At 42.0% G+C, this 23,038-nt stretch overlaps 1 protein-coding gene across 1 annotated transcript in view; it reads right to left on the reverse strand.

Moving 5' to 3' along the window:
• Positions 1–5,839: 5,839 nt before the first annotated feature.
• The window catches only part of CUNH19orf57 (chromosome unknown C19orf57 homolog), a 41,968-nt gene continuing 24,769 nt past the window's right edge, over positions 5,840–23,038 (reverse strand). The window contains 3 exon segments of the mRNA XM_027850789.1: positions 5,840–6,217; positions 7,793–7,882; positions 11,495–11,625. Of these exon segments, the coding sequence (XP_027706590.1) occupies positions 6,058–6,217; positions 7,793–7,882; positions 11,495–11,625 (381 nt within the window). The 3' untranslated portion in view covers positions 5,840–6,057.

Consider the following 23,038-nt stretch of genomic DNA (forward strand, 5'->3'; position numbering starts at 1 on the left):
AAGTTCAGTGGGGACACTTCTATCTACAAGTCCTTGAAGGGCTGTCATGTCAAGAAGGGATCAGATTTGTTCTGTTTGGCACCAAGGAGAGGACTAGAAGCAATGGGCAGAAGCTGGAAAGAGGAGCAGCTCTCTTTGGGTCTGCTGGGCTCGATTCCAGGAACCACTGGTTCACAATCAGAGCAGAGCAGAGCAGGGTGGGCGGCCGCCTCAGAGCCAGCGGATTGCCCCGCACTCAAGGTCTCCCAGTAAAGAGTGGGCAGCCAGGGAGGGCTTGTACGCTAGGGCTGCTGAGGGGCCTTTCAGCTCTCCAAACCCTGGGTTCCTACTGGCTCCTTTCCTCAGCCCACTGGTTTTCTTGGCTTCCTACCTCCTTCTACAAGAAGCCTTTCCTTGACCCCTTAGGGCTAGTGCCTTCCTTCTATTGATTGTCAGCTTATCATGTGCATATCTTATTGGTACACAGCTGTTTGCATACTGTCTCCCCCTTTAGACTGTGAGCTCCTTGAGAGCAGGGACTGGCTTTTGTATCCCCAGCACTTAGCACTTGCCTGGCACAGCCTGAGAGCCTACCCTATAAACCTATTCTATCCCTAAAAGGACAAAAAAACCCTCCAACTCCAAAACTTGACCATGTCCCTTTGACCTCACCACTCCTTTAGCCTATCTGCCTAGTCCTCTTCTTTCCCTTTACTGCCAAATTTTTATACTTGCTGCCTCTACTTCCCCATCATTCACTGGCACCTTGCAATCTGGCTTCTATCCCTACTCTTAATAATATTTCCAGGGTCACTAATTATCTTTTTATCAGTATAACACCTCCCTTCTGGGCTACTTCCCCAGGGGCTAGCAGCTAGTTTTACACTTCTCAAACTACAGCTCAGGAGCTGCTCCCCCCCTGATGTGTCTCCTATTAACAACGAGCAATAAACAGAATTGGCTCAAATCTAGGCATTGTAAGAATAGAAACTACAAAATATTCTTCAAATAAGTCTGGCCAGCACTCTCCCACAAATACACACAGTGTCCATGGGAAACGTGGACACAATGGTACAAGGGGAGCAGGGAACACATGTGGGACACATGTGGCTAAGGCAACTTATGCCTCTGGAACTGTATGGATGGTGTTGGCACGCAGTGGTCTAAGGGTCACAAAGAGTAGGACAGGACTAAACAACAAGCCCTCTTCTCTTGTCTCTCTATGCATCCTCTTCCTTGGTTCTCTCATCTACTTCCATAGTTTTAATATCACCTGTATGCAAACAATTTCCAAATCTAGATCTCAACCTTTAACCTCATCCCAGAGCTTCAGGCCTCTATTTTCCAACTGCCCACTGGATTTCTCAACTTGAATCACAAAATTACAGAATCTCAGACTTGGAAAGGATTTCAGACTCATACCTGAACAAGTAGCCTCCTTAAAACATACTTGACCAATAATCATACAATCTTTGTTTAACACCTCTAGTGAAGGGGAACCCACGACCTCCCAAGGTAGCCGTTAGATTTTTAGACAGCTATCATTTGGCAAAAGTTTCTCCTTACGTTCTGCCTCTTTCTACTCACTGCTCCTAATTCTGTCCTTTTGGGCCGAGAACAAGCCTTATCCATTTTCCGGATTCTCCACTTAGCATCTCTTGCTCTGCCTGGTTTCAGTTCCACAGAATAAGAAGCCCGGTTGCTGTGCAGCTGATCCAGGTCTTGACCCACACTGCCTCCCTTCACCTCTTCTCTGACTGGAGGGCTGGAGGGAGAGTGCCAGACTCAACTGGACTCTCAGCTCCCTCCACTTGGCACCTGCTGCTCTACCTGGTTTCCACTCCATGAAACAAGATGTCCCTGAGTACTGTCCCCTTTCTCCCCTTCTTTTCTTGTACCCTTCTGTGTGGTGTTTCCCACCATTAGATTGTAAGCTCCTTCAAGGTAGGCACTGTCTTTTTATTAATTGTATCCATGGTGCTTAGCATATAATAGGTTCTTAATAAATGTTTACTGGATTTATTGGATTGGATTTTCTATATGATAGTCCTTAAAATACCTGAAGACATCTGTCAAGTCCACCCAAAGCCATATCTTCTCCAGGCTAATCATCCCCAGCACAGTGTCTTCAGCCTATCATGATATCTCTCATATGGCATGGGAAGCCCTTCCCCACCCTGATCACTTTCTAATTTATCAATTCAGTTCAACAAACATTTATTAAGGACTTACTAAGTAATGGCAGAAAAATGCAGAGAAAAAAGTACTAAATTTGAAGTCAGAGGATTTAGTCCCAGTTTGACTACTTATTAATCAATCAATAAACATTACGCACCTACTATGTGCAAGGCACTGTGCTAAGCATTAGAGAGCAAAAGACAGTCCCTATCCTCAAGGGGCTTACAATCCAATGGGGGAGACAACATGCAAACAAACATATCCAAAACAAGCTACATACAAGATAAATGAGAAATAATGGAGGAAAAGCACTGGATTAAGAGGGGTTGGGAAAGGCTTCCTGTAGAAGGTGGGATTTTAGTTGGAACTTAAAGGAAGCCAGGGAAGCCAGTAGTCAGAGTAGAAGAGGGAGAGGGTTTCAGGCATGGGGGACAGCCAGAGAAAATGCCCAGAGCTGAGAGATGGGAGTGTGTTGTTCATGGAACAATAGCTAGAAGGCCAGTATCACTGGATCAAAGGGTACCTCTTGGGGAGTAAGGTGTAAGAAGACTGGAAAGGGAGGAGGGGCTAGGTTATGAAGGGCTTTGAATGCCAAATAGGACATTTTGTATTTTATCCTGGAGGCAACAGGGACACACTGAAGTTTACTGAGTGGGGAGGGGGTGGTGGTGACATGACTGGACCTGTGATTTAGGAAAATCACTTTAGGGGCTGAATGGAGGATGGATTGGAGTGGGAAGACATTTGGGGCAGGCCCCACCAGCAGCTATTACAATAATCCATGTGAGGTGAAGAGGACCTGCACTTGAGTGGTAGCAGTGTCAGAGGACAGAAGGGGGCATATTCAAGAGATGTTGCAAAGGTGAAATTGACAGACTGAATATGGGGAGGGGGATGAGAGATAGTGAGGAATCCAGGCTGACTCTTAGGTTGTGAACCTGAGGGATTGGGAGGATAGTGTTGGCCTCTACAATAACAGGGAAAGTAAGGGGGCGGGGGTTAGGGCAAGAGTGGTGAATCTACAGCCCTGAGGCCACACGTGGCTTTCTAGGTCCTCAAGTGGCACCCTTTGACTGAACCCAAAATTCACAGAACAAATCCCCTTAATAAAAGGATCTGCTCTCTAAAAGTCGGACTCAGTCAAAAGGCTGCACCTAAGGACCCAGAAGGCCACATGTGGCCTCGAGGCCAGAGGATCCTCATCCCTGGTTTAGGGGAAAGCTAATGAGTTTCATTCTTGACATCCAATTCAAGATGTCTGAAAGGCAGTTGAAGATGCAAGATTGGAGGTCAGCAGAGTTTGGGGCAAGATTGATAGATTTGAGAGTCATCAGCATAGAAATGGTAGTTAAACCAATGGGAGATGAGGAGATCACCAAGAAAACTAGTAAAGAGGAAGAAGAGGAGAGGGCCTAGAACAGAACCCTGAGGAATACCTATGGTTAGAGAGTATGATCTGGAGAGGGATCCAGCAAAGGAGATGGAAAAGTGGTCAGAAAGATAGGAGGAGAAGCAAGAGTGGTGTCCTTAAAAACCTAGAGAGGACAGAGTATCAAGGAGGAGAGAATGATCAACACTGTCAAAGGCTGTAGAGAGGTGGAGGAGAATGAGGATTGAGAAATTATTGCTTGTACAATTTTGGGCAAGTCATTTAATTTCTCTTGGTCTCTGTTGTCTCATTTATAAAATGAGGGGGTTTGTCTAGATGACCTCAAACGTCTCTGCCAGCTCTAAATCTGTGGTCTTACAAGGTACTGTGCTAGGTTCAAGAGATTCAAAGATGAAAATGATCTCAAGGAACTTAAATTCTACTGTTCTTCCTAAAACATGGAGCCCAGAACAGAAAACAGTGCTCAGGAAATGGCATCATCAGGGCATGATACAGTTAAACACTTACATTCCTAGACCTGAACACTCGGATGTTGCTCTTTAATGCAGTCTAATCACATCACACTGTTGACTCACATTGAGCCTGCAGTCAGATTTCTTTTCAGATGAGGTACTGCCCAGTCATGCCTTCCCCATCCTGTACTTGTGAAGTTAATTTTCTGAATCCAAATCTAAGGCTTTACATTTATCCCTATTAAAATTTACATTTATTAGATTTAGTCAAATGTGCAAGCCTGTCCAAATTTTCTTGGATCCCGACTTTGTCATCCATCATGTTAGCTATCCTTCTTAGCTTTGTGTCAACTGCAAATTTAATAAGCATGTTATCTCTCCAAGTTTTTGACCAAAATGTTACAGCACAGGGCCAAGGACAGATCCCTTACAAATCATCCAAGCTGACATGGCACCATTAATGACTACTCTTAGGGTCTGGCCATTCAACAGATTCTACATTAATCTAACAAATTCCATATTAACCTAACTGTACTGTTGTCTAGCATATAGCACTCCATGTTGCCCCCCCAAAATCCATGAAGGACTTTGTTAAATGTTTTACTAAAATATAGGTAGACCATATTCCATAGCATTCCCCTGATTCTACAAATCTAATAACCCTGTCAGAAAAGGAGATGAGATTAGTCTACCATGACTTGTTCTGGATGAAGCTGAATACTGGCTCTTTGTGATATACATATATATACGTGTGTGTATATATATGTATATGTATATATGTGTGTGTATACATACATACACATATATACATATATATCTCTGTGAGATATATCTCTTTGTGATATATATGTATACATATGTACACACATCCACATACATACATACATACATACATACATACCTAGGATATTTCTTTGTATACTCAGTAGCTGAGCACAGTGCTTTGCTCACAGTACACATTTAATAAATGCTTGCATATAGTAGACATTTAATAAATGTCTGCTGAATTGAAGTGACTTGCTGGATGATGTATGGAATTCCCCATCCTCCTTTGTGCTCTGTGAGTTTTCCATTCTTTTCTTCATTTCCTGGGGATTTTGTGTGTAGTTCATACAAGAAATGAATTAATGTGCAGCCCAACAGGGTGAGAAAAACAGAGGTTATTACAGATAACATCATTTAGGTGAGATAATCCATCATTAGCAAACAGAAATATTTGCATTATAAGCCAAAGCTTACTTAAAGATTCTCATTTATCAATGTTGTTTTAAGGAAGAACTATCTGGAAATCAAGGGCTAGGCAAAGATGTAACAAACAAAGAGTGTCTTTTCCCCTTCCAGGAAAGACACAAATGCTGAACCTCCAATAACCTTAACCAAATGACCTGAAATTTGCAAATCAAGATAAACATCTTGTATTCCCACTGGCCCCTTGGGTTTATTCCCAGGACCACTGGGACTCCCTCCATCTGCAGAAAAGTAGAACAAGCCTTCCTATTAAGAGACATCAGTTGGACTTGAATGGCCTGGGCTTTCACTCCAGAAACTAACTAACAGTGTTTTTGGTTCAAGCCACAAATTACAACCAAAACTTCCTTTCTAAAGAAGAAAAGCTACAGAGAAGGACTCCTGGACGAGGCCAAGAATCTCTCATCTCTTTAAAATTTTAGTTTGTTTTCATCTTGTATGGCAATGATCACTTTTAGTTTCTCAAGAAAGCATGAAGGCCCCAGTGTTAGTTACTGAAGAGACCGATGCAGAGATATTCTTATGCCCCTACGGCCAGTTCTATAACCTAGATCTTGGAGAGGAAAATAATAATTGGGAATGGTCCCAGAAAACTATACTCAGGCTTTATTGTTTTTTACCAAAGGCTGTTAAGAGACCTTTTAAACATCTGTTTCAGAGAGAGAGAAAACAGTTGCTTCAGATGGTCAGAGTTAAACACTTCACTTTGAAGGACCTTCTAATACCTGGAAGGAAAGAAAAACACATAAACCTTGAAGAGGCTCTGAGGTCTGAGCCACCTGAACTGTTTTTTTCAAGTGTCCTGCAGCTTTACTTCTCTTTCCATTTTTTCACAGGATGGGAGCAATGTGTCACTCCCTTTGCGGGATAGGGAAACTGGTAAGGGGGCTGCTTCCCAGCTGCTTTTCCCTTTCGGTGCTTTAGGCGTCTGAAGGATTCCAGGTCCCTGTGGGTACTCATGATCAGTCGGCTAAAAAAGAATGGGGGAAACTGGATGTGAGTTATTATCATCTATATTGTCATCTTCATGGGCAGTTAGATGCTGCAGTGGATTGAATGCTGGACTTGGAATTAGGAAGAACTGAGTTCAAATCCTACCTGGGATACTTCCTAAGCTATGTGATCCTGGGCAAGTCACCTAGCCTCTCAGTATCAGTTTCCTCATCTGTAAAATGGGGACAATAATATCCCCTACCTCTTCCAGGTTTGATGTGAGGATCAAAATACTCCATAAATCTGAAAATATTAACATTAATGCTAGCTATTTTTTAAATAAGTTAGAACAATATAAACCTATTCGAGTAAAAAAAAAAACCTAACAAAACTCCTCTCTACAGCCCCAAAATTGTGACTTCTCTATCTTTCTAAGAACATGATGACCTGAAAAGGAATACAATACAAAATGGGAGATGAGTGATGAGGTCAAGGCAATCTCCCCCCAAACTGGACCTGACTGGGTAATCAAGAGGAAGCCATCAGACCACACAACAGAAGAACAGATAGCCATGATCCCCCTAGTCTCTAATCAAAATATTTCCGTCATAGTGGTTCAGTGGTAAGTAGCACTGGACCAAAAGTAGGAGAACTGTGCTCAAATCCCTGCTCTGAAACCTAAAGGAATTGTTATTTATTGTTCAGTTGTGTCCAACTCTTCATGATTTTCTTGGCAGAGATGCTGGAATGGTTTGCCATTTCTTTCTCCAGCTCATTTGATAAATGAGGAAACTGAGGCAAACAGAATTAAGTGACTTGCTCACAGATATATGGCTAGTATGTGGTAAGTGCCTGAGGCCAGATTTGAACTCAGGAAGATGAGTCTTCCTGATTTCAGGACCAACACTATATCCACTGTGCCACAGCTTAGTTGAATAATCCTGGGCAGATTGCTTAACCTTTCCTAGACTTAGTTTCGTCATCTGTAAAATTGACATAATTATGTTTGCCGCACTACCCACCTCCTAGGGTGGATGGGAGGAAATCAGGCTATAAAATTAAAGTGCCACAGAAATATGAGTTGCCATTATTATGGTAATCAAAAGAGCCTTGATCTTGGTTCCAAGAAGAGTTGGTTTCAAGTCTTGGCCCAAATGCTTGATGGCAATGTGCCTTGGCTAGTCTCATTACTTCTCTGAGTACTGGCTGTCTCGTCTGTTAAATGGAGATACAAAGAACTGCTCTCCCTCTCTCCGAGGGCTGCTGTGAGCAATGGTTAGCATTCTATGAATATGAGTCACTGTTATCATCATCATCATCATCATCATCGTTATGTTCATAGGAAACTTCAGGAGTTTACCAGAGCTATAACCTGCATGCCTGGACAGGTAGGACATAGGTTTGGTTGTCTGCAGGTGGATTTACCTTGGGATTTGTTTTCTTTGCCTTATTATTGTTAATTCACATCTTGCTGTAGTCCCTGACAGAAGTGTTTCTTTAATCCTGAACTCAGCCCTCTCTGTTCTTCCTTCCCTCAGCCTCTTGACCTCTCACATTCCCATATTTACAGAGTGCTACTGTCCCCTTCCCTGATGCAGAAGCAAGTCCTTACTTGAGGTTAGACAGCTCAACAGTCAGGCCACAGACAATAGCTGTGGCGTCTTCTCTTGGGGGGTCACAGATGCTTTCTGCCATCTCATCCCTTACAGCAAAAAAGAAAGAAAAGGGTTAGGAGAGACTCAGTTGTGTGGATTTACTCCAACTCATTCCTTGGTAAAACAGATTTGAAGGTCTTCAGGCAAACCAGACATTGGTTTCTATTATCCCCCAAGCCACCCATTAAGTACTGTTAAAATAGCTGTGATTTCAAAATGGAATCCCCTTAAAGATAGGAGTCACAAGGAAGGCAGAAGGGGTGGCTGCTAATGAGGGACTATCAAGTGGTCAGCTGATCCCTGCAGCAGGGACAGAGGGACTGCTGGAAGCACATACACCACCATGATGACACAGTGTGTGGATCAGAGCAAGAAGTAGGAACTGACAGAGACTGACAGCACAGGAGAAGAGGAGAGATGCTAAGCTGAGGAGCACAGGAGTTGGGGCTACTTAGTGCAGTGCAACTTGCCCTCAAGAATTCCTTAGGGAGCGCATGAAAGTATTATAAGACAATAAAATAAATGATGGTCACAATGGGGACCCAGAGGAATCAAGAAAAGTTTGGAATACTCATATATTTTAGAATCACAGTATTTTAGACTCTGAAGAAGGAACCTAAGAAGCCATCTGGTTCAACTCTTTCCTGAGTAGTATTCCTCACTAGAACCTCTGCATAGAAACCACCAGTGATGAGGAACTCATCATGTTCTGAGGAAGTTCATTCCACTTTTGGAGAGCTCCAATTGTTAAATTTTTTTCAAGCCAAAATTTTTCTCTCTGCAATTTTCTCCTATTGCCCCTACTTCTGGCCTCTGGGGTCAAATAAAATAAGTATAATTCCTCTCTGAGAGGTAGCATGGTTTAGTGCAGGGGTGGGGAACCTGTGGCCTTTAGGCCACATGTGGCCTTCTAGGTCCTTGGGTGTAGCCTTTGACTGAGTCCAAGTTTTAGAGAACAAATCCTTTTATTGAGGTGATTTGTTCTGTGAAGTTTGGATTCAGTCAAAGGGCCACACTTGAGGACCTAGAGGGCCACACATGGCCTTGAGGCTGCTGGTTCCCCACCCCTGGTTTAGTAGATAAAGTGTTGGATTTGATGTCAGGAAGATCTGAGTTCAAATTCTGCCCATAACACTTAGTAGCTGTGTGACCTTGGACAAGTCACATTACTTTCCTGCACCTCAGTTTCTTCATCTGTAAATGGCAATAATAATACCTGTAGTTTCTAATTCACAGGATTGTTATGAGGCTCAAATTAGTGAGTGGACCTAATTAATGTACTTTGTTAACCTTAAAGCATTATGTCAATGTTAGCCACTGGGTTCTTTTCTTTCATATAAAATAAATATATTTTTGGTTAAAAAAAAAGATATCTCTATACATTGAATACCTGTTACTAATCTGACAGCACTGCTTCCAAGGAATAGGTCCAGTTAGATGGAGGAGATGCATGAAGGTGATGGGAGGAGTGTGGTCACACTCAGTGTGACCCTCAGTTACAGAGAAGATGCTGACCTGTACTGGTATAGAGAGTTCCCTTGGTCTGGAGTTCTACATACAAGTGAAGTCACAGTCCAGGGCCTGTGCCATTTAGGACCCAAGTTACATACGTATAACAGCCCTTCAGATGCCTGGAGACAGAAACCATATCCCCCTCATGCATCTCTTCTCCAGGCTAAAGTATCCCCATTGCCTTCAATCCCTTCCTGTACAGTACAGCTTCCAAGCCTCTCAGCACCTTGATCACCTCCTCTGGAGATGCTCGAGCTGTTAATGTCCTTCCTAGCAGGTGGCACCAAGAACACAGTCCAGAAGTATGCTGACTAAAACAGACTAAAAGGCAAATGATTGCCTTTGTTCTGGACGTCATGTTTCTATTGATGAAGCATAGGATCACTTCAGCTCTTCTGACTGCCAAGTCACACCGCTGGCTTGTGCTGAACTTGCCCTGAGCCCTCACCATTTCTTTTTTATATGAACTTCTTTCTAGCTGGAATTTGCAATCCTGAATTTACAGAGCTGATTTTGTGAACCTAAGTGAAGGATTTTACATAATTTATTAATGTAGGGAGATACATGATACATTTTATAAAGATTTACATGCAAATAGTTTAAATAAAATTTATTTTTGATGCTTAAAGGGATAAATTTCAGTTATCTGAAAAATTTAGTCATTTACAACACCCAAAAAAGAGTTGATAAATGAGGGTGTCGTATTCACCTAAGCAGGCCAGGCTCACCATCACATGAACATGTCATACTATTCCAGCCTCCCTGCCTCTGTTCATGTTATTCTTTCTTCTCTCTACTCTGAACACTCTTCTCCCTACTTCTACAAATCCCATCGAGCATCCAGGGAGCGGCCCAAGTCCCACTGCTTCCAGGATGCTATCTATTAATCTCGTGGCTTACAGTTGAATTAAGGAGAGAATCTCACTTTTGCTACTTTATCACCTCCTTCACTTCCCCTCTGCAGGCCTGTGTAAAACAAGGTGCCTTGTTCTAAAATCCTATAATCTTATGACCACAACACACTCAAAGACAGAACAGCAAAACAAAGCAGTTGATAATCAAGTGACAAATGAATGGTACAGACCACAGTAAATATGAAAGGAATTCAGAAGAAGGTTGACCACTTCCTGTCTGGGAAGGCTTCACTTACTTAATAAGATAACAGATTTAGGGCTTGAAGGAATTATGTTGTTCTTCAGTCCTGTCTGACTTTTCATGATCCCATTTAGGGTTTTCTTGGCAAAGATACTGGAGTACTTTGCCATTTCCTTCTTCAGCTCATTTGATAGATGCAGAAACTGAGGCAAACAGGGTTAAGTGACTTATCCAGGGTCACATAGCTAGTCAGTGCCTGAGGCTGGATTTGAACTCATGAAAATGAGTGTTCCTCATTCCAAGTCCAGTGCTCTATCCACTGCACCACCTAGGTTCGCAAAAAGGGCTTTAGGAAACATCTAATCCAATTACCTCCTGGTTAGTTAGTTTGTTGTTTGTCCTTTCTTGAAGAGGACCACGACATTAGGAGAGAGATTATTTGAAAGTGAATTGGATTTGAGTGAAGGAGGGCTATGCAAAGTCAACAGCCTCACTGTCTCCTTGGGAGCCATCTGGGTTCAGTGGCAAGACATAATAGATCTAGACAACTGGAGATGGCCCCAGATGCAGTGGGAGACCTTGGCCTTTTTAAGTTAAGGTCTTTCCCAGGTCTCAGTTTGTGTGGGGCAACACCCATTCAGTGATTAAGGCTAGGTAAGAAATGAGGCAAAGAATGCCTCTTTTACCTAGTCAAAAGAAAGAAAGAAAGAAAAACAAAAAAAGCTGAGGAAATCAAGAAGAGGGAAGTGAAGTGACTTTTCTGAATCATCAAAGGTTAAAGGAGGGGCCTGAATTTGAGCCAATATCCTCTGACTCCAATAAAGTGCTCCCTCTACTATACCACACTGCCACTGTCCTCTAGAAGCAAAATGGGGATACTCATGATTGTGTAAGTAGAAAAGAAAGTCCAGAAAGTCTGTTTCCTATGTTAACAATCATTTATCTCCTACACAACAGCCCCTTTACGGAAGCAATCTCCTAGCCTGGACTGGCGGTCTCAAAGGGAAAGGGAGGCTGGAAGGACCAGGATGGCTTTTCATTCTACCACCTACCTACGCTGTAGCTTGCTGTGGGAAGAAGTGCTTTTCAGGGCCATTGGAGACTTTGAGGGAACTTGCTCTTCATCAGGATGAGGATTTTTTCCAGGCAAGGAGGGAACCAACCTGTTCTCCACAGGAGATGCCTGGAAAAGAGGACACATAAAAAGATCGCATGTGTGAACAGCAGCTCAAAGCCAAACACTGCAGGGGGTACTTGGAGAATAGTCATTCAAACAAGCCTTCAAGTAGCAGCAGCCAGGTGCCCATAGCCTCAACTCTTACCCAACCAAAAATTAGGCTTGGGTCAAATAGTAGTGACTATAAAAGAGCAGTGGGGGAAGGGAGGAGGACCAAAAGGAAAAGAGGCAACCTGGTGTAGTAGTTAGGGCACCAAACTGGAAGCAAAAGGACATGGATTTGAATCTCAGATTTGTTACTTACAACCTGGATAACCTTGGACAAGTTACTTGAAGTCTCTGGATCTCAGTTTCCTCATCTATAAAATGGATTTTCCCTACCCACATCACAGGACCACATAAAGGCAGTATGGGAGGCAGAGATAAGATGGCAGAGTAGCAGGAAGAAGTACAGTGAGCACTTCTCTCTCCCCTGCCAACTCCTCTAAATGGATCTAGAAAATGCACCAGAAAAAATCTTGATTAGAAAAAAAAAATCCTTCTAGTCCAGGTGGGCATAAGGAGACAGAGGGGCCTGTGTACCCTGGGATCATGGTCTGGTTCAGAACATACAATCAATTAAAGCAAATAGATCCTAGATCCAGCAGAGAGGGACCCACATTTGTGTAGGGAGCAGAAACAAGAGCCACCTAGCACTTCTGTCACTCATTACTGAGTTTCAGGTCATAGATCCAGTATAAACTATGAAGGGGACCCATGCTTAGAGGTAGCATTCCAGGATAAGAAGCTGTCTCAGGCTTTAGACCACGTACCAAACAAGGGGCAAATTCAGAAGCAAGTAACAGGCGTGGCTTGGACAGAAGAGCTGAGTAGGGTCTCAATTCTAGCCTCTAGATGTCTGAAACGTATAGGGCAACAACCAGGACAGGAATGCCAGACCAAGGGGAAACCTATTGTTCCATCACACTGAACTAGCAGAGCTTTGTAGATGGCTTAGAAGGCCTGGGTACAACAGCACACCATTGAAACTCCAAATGAGACTGTTGCTCAGATCCAAATCTAGGTTCAAAAGTCACAGAGCTCAGACCAGAGTGCAATAATCAGACTTTGCCCGATCACATCACATCACTTTGGGAACACTGAATACTTGTAGGTCCCCAGCCTGAGATACTCCTCTCAGAACGGCACAGAGTCAGACCCAAAGTCAAGAAATAGACTGGAAAAATGAATGAGCAAAATAAGAATCCCGCATAAAGAGTTATTATAGTGACAGGGATGCTCAAGATAAAAGGCCCAAAAGAAAAGAATGACTCTAAAACATCTACAAGCAGAACCTCAAAGAAAAACAGCTTGGGCTGGTCCTGCTGCTGCTTTCTTGGGGTATTGAGTGTTGCTTTATTTCAGGATCTTAGGGATAGCTCAAGCTGGGAACCCTACATATTCAGCTAGAATTTCCTGATGAGATGAAGTAAAAGTTTTTAAAAAAAAGTTTAAAAAGTTTTTATCAATAAAATGAGAGTTAAGAGGGGAAAATGGAAAAGAAATTAGAACTACGGAAGAAAGAATTGGAAAAGCAATTAACAGGTGGCACAAGAGGTACAAAACTTTGCCATGCAACAAACTTCCTGACAATTAGAATGGAGATAGAAGCTAATGACTCTACAAGAAAAGAGATATTAAAACACAAAAGATAAAAAAATAGAAGAAAATATAAGCTATCTCATAGCAAAAACAACTGACCTAGAAAAGTTAGAGGAGAGATAATTTAGGAATCATTGGGCTGAAAATCATCACCAAAAAAAGAGCTTAATCATCATATTTCAAGAAATCTTAAAAGAAAATTGCCCAGATCTCTTAGAACCAGAGGGTAAAGTAGAAATTGAAAGATTCTCCCAGTTCCCTCCTGAAAGAAACTCCCAAATGAAAACTCCTGGAAACATTATAGCCAAAATCCAGAGCTTCCAGGTCAGAGAAAAACACTGCCAGCTGCCAGAAAGAAAGTGCAACACAGTAGCTGCCAGGCCCTCTATTTTGGTGGGGCAGGAAGGAGGGGGGGCTCAGATCTCCACTCCTCCTTCAGGGGTTTGGGGGCCTAACTCTCTGCCATAGGCTCTAGCCCACACATGATGGTATTCCCCAAGTGTAATGAGGGTGGTCCCCAACACCCTAGTTCCATTTGGCCACTAACAATCAGGTCAGCTTTTACGCTTCAGAAGGTATGATCACAAATAAACAAACTTGATCCCCCATCTCAGGAAGGCTAATCCTGCTGCCCCTTATACCACCTCAGTCTCTGGGGAGAAAAGGCAGGGATCAGGTTAATAGTTTAGCTCAGCTCCCATAAAGCTCAGTCCTGGGTCCAAGTCTGGGACTTGAGTCCCAGGATTGCTGGCTTCTCCCAGCTTCCATGCCACCTGAAATCCTGGCTTCAAGGTTGTCATGGCTCCATTTCCTAGTCTGTAAGGATCACTTCTAGCACCTGAAACTGAGGCGGAGGAAAACAGAACAGAGACAAACAACCCCAGGCCCATAAGGAGCAGGGGAGAAAGCAAGTATGCTCAAAAGGTGTCTTCATGTTAGAACTGAGCATGCCCAGAGAAGCCTGGGTTACAAAAGAATTCAGGTACTGAGTAGTCACATTCAGAATCACACATGATTTAGCAGCTCCCATAAAGGAGAGCTCGGAATACCATATTCCAGAAAGCAATGGATAAAGACTTAGAATCAAGAACAACTTATCCATCGAAATTGAGTATAATCCAACAGAGAGAAAAGTGGATCTTGAATAAAATAGAGGACTTTCAAATAGTGCCAATAAAAGACCAAAGCTGCAGTAGATACTTTGCAAACACGTGAATTAAGAGAAACACAAAAAGGTAAACATGACTGAATAATTATAAAGGACTAAACAAGGAAAAACTGCTTTAAAAGTATGGGGGGAAAGGAGAGGAAGGTTAGGGAAAATTACCTTTCATAACCGAGGTGTGCAAGTAGATGCTATAAAAATGAGCAAGAGGTTGGGGAGCAGTTGACAGTTGAACCCCATTCTCATCTGAATTGGTCCAAAGAGGGAATACACATACACATACACACACAGACACACAGAGGTTTGTCCAACAAGAAAATATGAGAGAAAGGGGAGAAGTGAGAAAAGAGAATAAGAGAGAAGGTAAGTTAAGGGAGGGATTAGTCCTAAGCAAAACAAACTTTAAGTTTGCACAAAAATATTAATAACTATTTTTGCTGTGCCAAAGAGTTAGAAACCAAGGGGGTGCCCATGGACCGGGGAGTGGCTGAACAAGCTATGGTATCTAAACATGATGAAGTCCAATTGTTCTGTAAGAAGGAGGGAATGGGAAGGACTCATGATGAAAAATGCTATCTATCTCCAGAGAAAGAACTGATGGAATCTGAATGCAGATCAAAGCATACCTTTTTTTAACTTACTTTATTTTTCTTGTTTTTTTTTCTGTGTTTTCTTTCACAACATGACTAGTATGGAAATATACTTTGCACGAATGCACATGTAAAAAAAAGAAATAAGGAACAGATAGGCCAGTTTCAAAGAAACCTGGGAAGATTTTTATGAACTGATACCAAGTCAATTAAGCAGAACAAGAAGAACAATTTATATGATGACAACAATATTGTAAAGACAATCGACTCTGAAAAACTTAGGAACTCTGATCAACACAATGACCAGTCACAATTCCAGAGGACTTATGATGAAACATGCTACTTCCCGATAGTGAAGTGAAGGACTCAGAGGGTAGAATGAGACATGTTTTTGTTTTTGTTTTTTTGGACACTGCCAATGCATAAGTTTGTTTTCCTTGACTACATATATTTATAACAGGGGTTTTGGTTTTCTTTTTTTCTCAGTTGGGGTGGGGGGTGGAGGGAGAGAAGTTGGATTTCTGGTAATTAAAATACATATAAAAAAAACCTTTTAAAAAGGCAGTGTGGTATGGTGAAAAGAACACTAGATTCATGTACTATCTCCAACACTTATTGTGTGGCCATAGTTAAGTCATTAATACTCTCTGAGCCTCAGTTTTCTCATCTATAAAGTGGGAATAACAATACTTCTGTTACTTATCCAATAACCTCACAAGTTATTGTGATGAAAGCACTTAGTAAACCTTTAAGCACTACAGAATTTGAGTTATTATTGCTATTAATTAATATATACCCCTGTGTGCTCCACCAGACTAAAAATATTAGCCATGGCTGGTTCCCCAAAAGACAAGCTAAACTAAACACTTAGAAAACTACTAATCAAAGGGCAAATGTTGAATCTGATTTCAGATCCAGGAGCCTATGATAACTCCTAATTTACTTCAAGCCCTCTCAGTTTCTGAGTTACTGGACACAGAGGTGGCAGAGAGAGTATATTATTGTTATTTTATCTTTTTTATATCCTTCCAAAGAACCTAATATGACCCTTTGGTTTAGCTAGGCTTTAACTGTGTTCTTTAAACATGCAGGGAAATAGCTGTCATTTCTGTTAAAATCCAGTCAAGGAGAGGAACAGGTAGGTGGCGCAGTGGATAGAGCACCGGCCCTGGATTCAGGAGGATCTGAGTTCAAATCCAGCCTCAGATACTTAGTAGCTGTGTGACCCTGGGCAAGTCACTTAACCCCATTGCCCAGCCAAAAGAAAAATTAAATAAATAAATAAATAAATAAATAAATAAATAAACAATCCGGTCAAGGTGGTTGGAATGACTCAGAATGCAACATCTGTATCAACCATCTGATGATGACTACTGAGCTGTGTGCTCTCTGCCTGAACAACCCGGACTCTCCAACTTTCCACAAGCTGCATTGCACCCTCTGACCACTAGAGGGTAGTCAAGGCCTGAGTTTTCCTCCCCGCTCCCCTTTCCTGAAATGGCTGCCCGCCACTTCCAGCCTTTCCTGAAAAGTGCTTTCCCCCCCCACTCCACCTCTCTGCTGCTTCCTATGTTCACACCTGGGGGATAAAAATATTAAAATAGTAACTGCTACAATTATCATGGCTCTGTCCCTACCCCTCGAAAGAATTCACTGTCTCAGTTCTCTCTTTACTCTCTTCTGGATACTTTCTAAACTCCTGGTTTTGACACTGCACTCTCCTGGTTCTACTTGAACAACATTCCTTCTCCTTTCCTGTGGGCGTCCCCCAAGGCTCTCTCCTGGGCCCTCCTCTCTCTATACATTATCTCACTTGATGCTTGGTGATCTCATCCCATGGATTCAATTATCATCTACCTCTATGCAGATGATTCTTAGATCTATAATGTATCCAGCCCAGTCCTAACCTCTCCTAATTTTTAGTTTTGCATCTCCTATTAGACATTTTGAACTGGATGTCCTGTAGACATCTTAAACTCCACAGGTCCAAAACAGAATTCATTATTTTTTCTTCTTAACTTTCCCTCTTCCAGACTTTCCTATTTCTGTGGCAGGTACCACCATCCACTCAGTCAGCCAGGTTCACAGCTTTGGGATCTTCTTGACTCCACACTCTCATATACAATTTCCAATTGTCAAGTACTGTCATTTCTTCCTTCTTAACCTCTCTCCTATATGTCCTCTTCTCTCCACTCACACAGCCTCACATTTGTTAGTGCAGGCTTTCACTACCTCATACCTGCACTATTAAATAAACGCCGGTTGGTCTCCCTTTCTCAAGTTTCTCCAGTTCAGTCTATCCTCACTCAGCTGCCAAAATGATCTTCCTAAAACACAGGTCTTGTCATGTCACCCCACCCCCAACCTCTACCCACTCAATAGACTCCTTCTTACCTCCAAGTCAAATGTAAAAGCTTCTGGTTGGCTCTTAAAAACCCTTCACAGTCTGGCCTCCTAGTATCTTTTCAGTCTTCTTATAATTTCCTCTCCTCTGCTACTTGGTGACCCAGTGACACTGGCCTTCTAACTGTTCCTAGCACACTGCACTCCATAGCCCTACTCTGATATTCTCCTTTCTCATCTTGGCCTCCTGGATTACATGGTCTCCTTTTAAGACACTCAAATTCCACCTTCTCAAATAGTCCTTTCCCAATCCCTCTTCCCTAGTTTCTTGCCTCACAAATTCCCTTTCATTTCCCTGTATATATCTTATATGTACACAGTTTGCATACTGCCTCCTCATTAGATTGGGAGCTCCTTGAGGGTAAGAACTATGTTTTTACCTTTCTTTGTATCCCTAGTGCTTACTAGAGTGCCTAGCACGTTGGAAGTACTTAATATTAATGCCTGTTGACTGACTGACTCTCTTCTGCACACACTGGTTCAAACATACATCATATAGGTCATTAAAGTTTTAATATTTGTTAAATTGAAATTTAAGTAAAACTGAGACTCTCTCTCCCGTCACTCTTAGATGTCATGATTTCTTTCTTTTCTTTCCTATTCCTAACCCCCTCTTCTGTGCTTGGAAATACTCCACGTACAAACTCCTGTAGCTTATGGAGTAAGAACACTTGCTCACAGCATTTCTCAGTAATAAAACAAGGTGAGGCAGCAAAGATTCTCATTGGTTCATGATTGTTAAGTAGGATTCATCAGGATGCCCTGGGCAAAAGCTGATTATGGTGTTTTCTCCCACTCCTCTAATCCTCTAATAGGTACCTCTTCCCCTGACATGTTGGTGGTATCTTGACTCCCCTTAAAAGTTCCAAAAAAGGACAGTTAAATACAGCCATTCTTCTTTTATAGGTCCTCTGTCATAGGAGATTATTACTATTCCCAAGATAGTCCCTTTATAGTGAAAAAAGATTCTAGATCCTACAATCTATTCTACCTTCATCCCACTCAGAAGTTCAGAGGACAAGACCTGAGAGCTGAAGAGAAGGAAGAAACCTAGGATGGGAGGAATAAGACAGAGTAGTCAGTTTTTTAAATGTACAGGCCTTATAAAGCAAACACCTTTGATCATAAAGGTTTTCTGGGAACTAGTTCATGTACATACTAGTTGGAAAACACTGTTAGGTGACTCATACTTATCAAGTTACTGCTGGAATTGACAATAAAACCCAGGAATCCTAAATTCCCGATGATGTTACCATCATCAACTACTCAAACTGCACCCTCTTTCCTTATCATTCACCTTTACCAAAGCATGATGATTTAAAAAAAAAAAATGTACCATTTAACCATTCCAGGATGAAGTTAGGATTTAGGATACTACCAGGACAACCTTATCAAACTGAGTCAGGACTGTTTCACAGGCAACCCTCCTACCCGCCCACTCCCACTAGAGGGGGTGGGGAGGAAGGGTTTCTGTTTCCCTTTTCCAACTGAGTCTGCTCCCTTGTCGAATAAAACAAAGGAATACCCTGATTCACAATAGTAGAGGCAGTCAAATTAAACCCAGATCATTCATCCTCAATGAGGTGTGAATTCATATAGAGCAGCCCAGGAAATATGCTTTGCCTTTTCAATGAGATATTAATGGGAAGAGCCTTACCCTCTATAGGGCAAAGTTAGCCAAGTTCCCCAAAATGCTCACTGCCAATTAATTATCTTATAGAACTTCTCTGCCCTCTGAAGCCTCAGAAAGGTGAAGAGTAAGCCCACCATATTAAATACTCCCTTTTTAATAGGCTAAATGACACATGGAAAAATGTGCTTATTTTTTCAAGGTTGGACTCTGCTGTACTCTAGCCCTTCAGTAAGAAATATAAGCAGAAGATCCACTTACTCTCTACCTGAGCTAGCCCTGTTCCTTCCCTTTCGGCACTGAGCTGAGAGATTAGGCTGCCCTGACTTGTTCAAATACACACACACATAAATGTATCATTTTAAAACAATCACACCCAACCAACAGACTTTGTATTGGGTCAACAGACTTGCTATCCCCATGAAATGAGGGCCAGCTACTGTCTTATTCAGTTTGCTTAGGTTCATGGTCTAAAGCAGGCCTGCACAACCTGCAGCCCACCAAAAGATTTCGGACGGCCTGAGGGTTGAAGGTTGTGGAGGTCTGGTCTAAAGCAATAATCTCCTAAACTTTCTGATTGTGCAGCCATCATTGAAAAATTTTTGAGCACATCCTCCACTATAGATGCATGTTTACTTATTTATAAATTATATGTATGTACTGCTACACAAATAATTATATACATTGTAAAATTTATACAAAAATACAAAATTTAAAAGTATGAAAGATGAAATAATATTTGGTCCTAAAGTTAAGTTATTGAACAGGGAAGTGACTTGGTCAGAACTATACTTCAGAAAAATCTCTTTGGTATTTGTGAGGAATGGTTTGGGGGTAAAGACTTGAGGCAAGTAGGTTAATTAGGAGACTGTTACAAAAGTCTCAGTGGTGATGAGGGTCTGAACTAAAGTGGCTGCCTCCTGAGCAGAGAGGAGAGAGATGCTAGAAATATTGTGGAGGACGTGACAAGATGTGACAAGTGACTGGATATTTAGGATGAGGGAAAATAAAGAGTCAAAGATAACACTAAGGTCACAAACCTGAGTGCCCATAATGATGGTGGTACTTTCAATAAGGTAAAAATAGGCAAGTTCAGAAGAGAGGCATATTTGGGGAGAAAATAATATAACAGGGACACAGTGACACTGGCCTGCTTATTATTCCCTGTACACAACTCCATCTCCCAACTTAGTACATTTTCACTGGCTTTCCCTGCTGCCTGGAACTCTCTCCCTCTTCATCTCTCCGTCCCAAAGTTCCACCTTCTGCAAGAAGCTTTTCCTTGTCCTCCTCAATCCTTAGTGCCTTCCCTCTTATATTATCTAAAATTTATCCCGTATATATTTTGTTTGTACACAGTTGTTTGCACGTTGTCTCCTCCATAAGGCTGTGAGCTCAGTGAGAACAGGAAATGTTTTTTGCCTTTCTCTGTAACTTTAGTGTTTAGCACATTTCCCGGCATATAGTAGGCACTTAACAAATGCTTTTGATTTGACTTGACTGAGATGAAGACTGCAGCTCACCCATGCCTGTTCATTCTGTGGGACTCACCCTGTTCCACACAAAACAAAAAAGGGGGGGGGGGTGGTTATCTTACTCATTGGTTATAGTGCCTTCATATAGCCACTAGGGGCAGGAGGTGGGTGGACTGGGGAGAGGTCAGCAGGAATTTTCCCAATAACACCTGTACTGCTGCTACTAACCCAGGTGTGAGTAGATTATGACTACCTATGCTGAGAGGCCAACGCTGGACTCAGAAGTAAAGAGGGGGTTAGGATCTTACATAGCCGAGGGAAGGGTTGGAATAGGGAAGTACTGAGGAACAATGGTAGGTGCAGTTGCGCTAGAGATCAGCTATCATAGAGAGGTGGGATGCAACTTATCTTCCCACCCTCAAGACTGTTTAATCACACACCCCTTGGGATCATGCCATGGCCCTCATTTTAGAAACCAATGGTGTAGGGGATTGGTGCCTAAAGAGGAGAAGGGTGTCATCAAACATTGGGGTCTTTCAGAAGAGAAGACACTATTCATTTGTTCAGCAACTATCAAGACAAAGGGCTGGACCAGATCAAATAAAAGGTTCTTTTAGCCCCAATATTCTCTGAAAGTCTTTCAGTGTTCAGCAAGCTATGCTCTTAAGTAACTCTTGATTTATAATAAATAACAAGTACAGAAGTAGCTAAGGCAGGTAGAAGGCAGATTATACCTAAAGTTTTCTCTTATCCTTTTGTCCACTCCCAACTCTCTAACCTTTTAAAGGTACCTTCCAACTCTCTCCTCCAATCAGAATTCTTATGAATGCTTAAGAATGCTCTCTTATCCTGTGTTCCCACAACGCTGCAAGTAACTGTTAACAAAGTAAAGTGTTTACTACATCTTGGGTGTCTTTTCCTTTTTTTTTTTTTAACAGGATTCAAATTAAGATAAAACTAAAGAGATTTTAATATCAGAACTTTAGGTCTCAGTCAAACCGCTGAAATTACAAATAATATTACTAATAATGAGAGTTTGTCAGGGCAACCTGATCAACTTCATAGAAATTACAGGAAAGTGAACTTTGTGGGGGACATGGATTACATCTCCCTTTGGAAAGTATACACATGCTCCTTGATTGAGAAGCTCCTCATTAAGAAGCTTGAGGATATCTCTTGATTTCTTTCTAGTCCCAGATAAAATCCTGTCTTCCAGAGGTAGCCTTTGACAACCCCACTTCATTTTAGTGCCTTCCTTCTGGTGATTCTTTCCTATTTATCCTGTATAGAGATTTTTTGTACATAGTTCTTGGCATACTTTCTCTTCCATTAGATTGTAAGCTCCCTGAGGGCAGGGGGACTATCTTTTCCCTCTTTTTGTATCTCTAGTGCTTAGCACAGTGCCTGGCACATAGTAGGCCTTAAATAAATGTTTACTGACTACCTGACTAGATACCCATTCATGCTTCACTGATGATGAAGACGTAATGTCACGGAGGACCAAAAACCTAGACTCTACTCTTCGCTACTACTCTGAAGTATTTGGAAGGTGCAGGTCCAATGGGAAAGACGGTTATCTCTCTGGCAACTCTAAATTCATTTTCCATCAAAGAGGAGTCTTAGGGTCATACTACTAAGTCCCTAGGTTAAACATAAGACTTCCTAGACTGACAAGAGATTGCCCCTTTAGAGACTTAAGTTTGTTTTCCTTCCAGAAAAGGGAAGAGAATGGTATTAGCTATTTGTGACTGACCATGAGTCCTTTGTGATGTTGTGCATTTTCTGTGGGATGAAATGAAGGCTGCAATTTACCTGATGTTCATTGTTACCTTCAGTGCTTACATGGGAACTGGGGACCTTTTTACACCTATCTACAAAGACCTAGAGAAGAGTAATATTCTGAGCAAACACTGAGTGATAGAAAAACAAACCACAGAAAAATAATTTGGCAACAGCCAGTCCTAGGAATGAACCCAGTCCATGTAAGCCCAAAACTTTGGGTGGTGGACCACGGGTTACAGTAATGATACCACATTGTAGGAAGCCAGCAAAGTCAGACGAAAGAGATGAAGAGGGAGAACATTCCAGGTACAGGGGAAAGTCAGTGAAAATGCCTGGGGTCAGGAAATGGGAGTGACTTTTTTGAGGAATAGAAAGGAGGCTGTGTAGGGGAGTAAGGTATAAGAAGACTAGAAAGGTAGGAGGCGGACAGGTTAGAAAGGGCTTTAAACATAGAAGATTTTTATATTTGATCCTGGAAGTAACAGGGAACCACTGGTGTTTACTGAGTAAGGGTTGAACCTGCACTTTAGGAAAATCACTTTGGTGGCTAAAGGGAGAATAGATTAGAGTGAGGAGAGACTTGAGGCTGGTGAAACACACCAGCAGACTATTGTCCAGGCATGAGGTGACGAGAGCACCAGTGTGGTGGCAACGTGAGAGGAAAGATGAAGACATATAGGAAAGATGGTTAAGAAGGCAGAAATCACAAGTCTTGATTAGATATGGGGTAGGG

This window comes from Vombatus ursinus, unplaced genomic scaffold (genome assembly GCF_900497805.2).
Source record: "Vombatus ursinus unplaced genomic scaffold, bare-nosed wombat genome assembly UNPS02009173.1, whole genome shotgun sequence".
In the NCBI taxonomy this organism is placed as follows: domain Eukaryota; kingdom Metazoa; phylum Chordata; class Mammalia; order Diprotodontia; family Vombatidae; genus Vombatus; species Vombatus ursinus.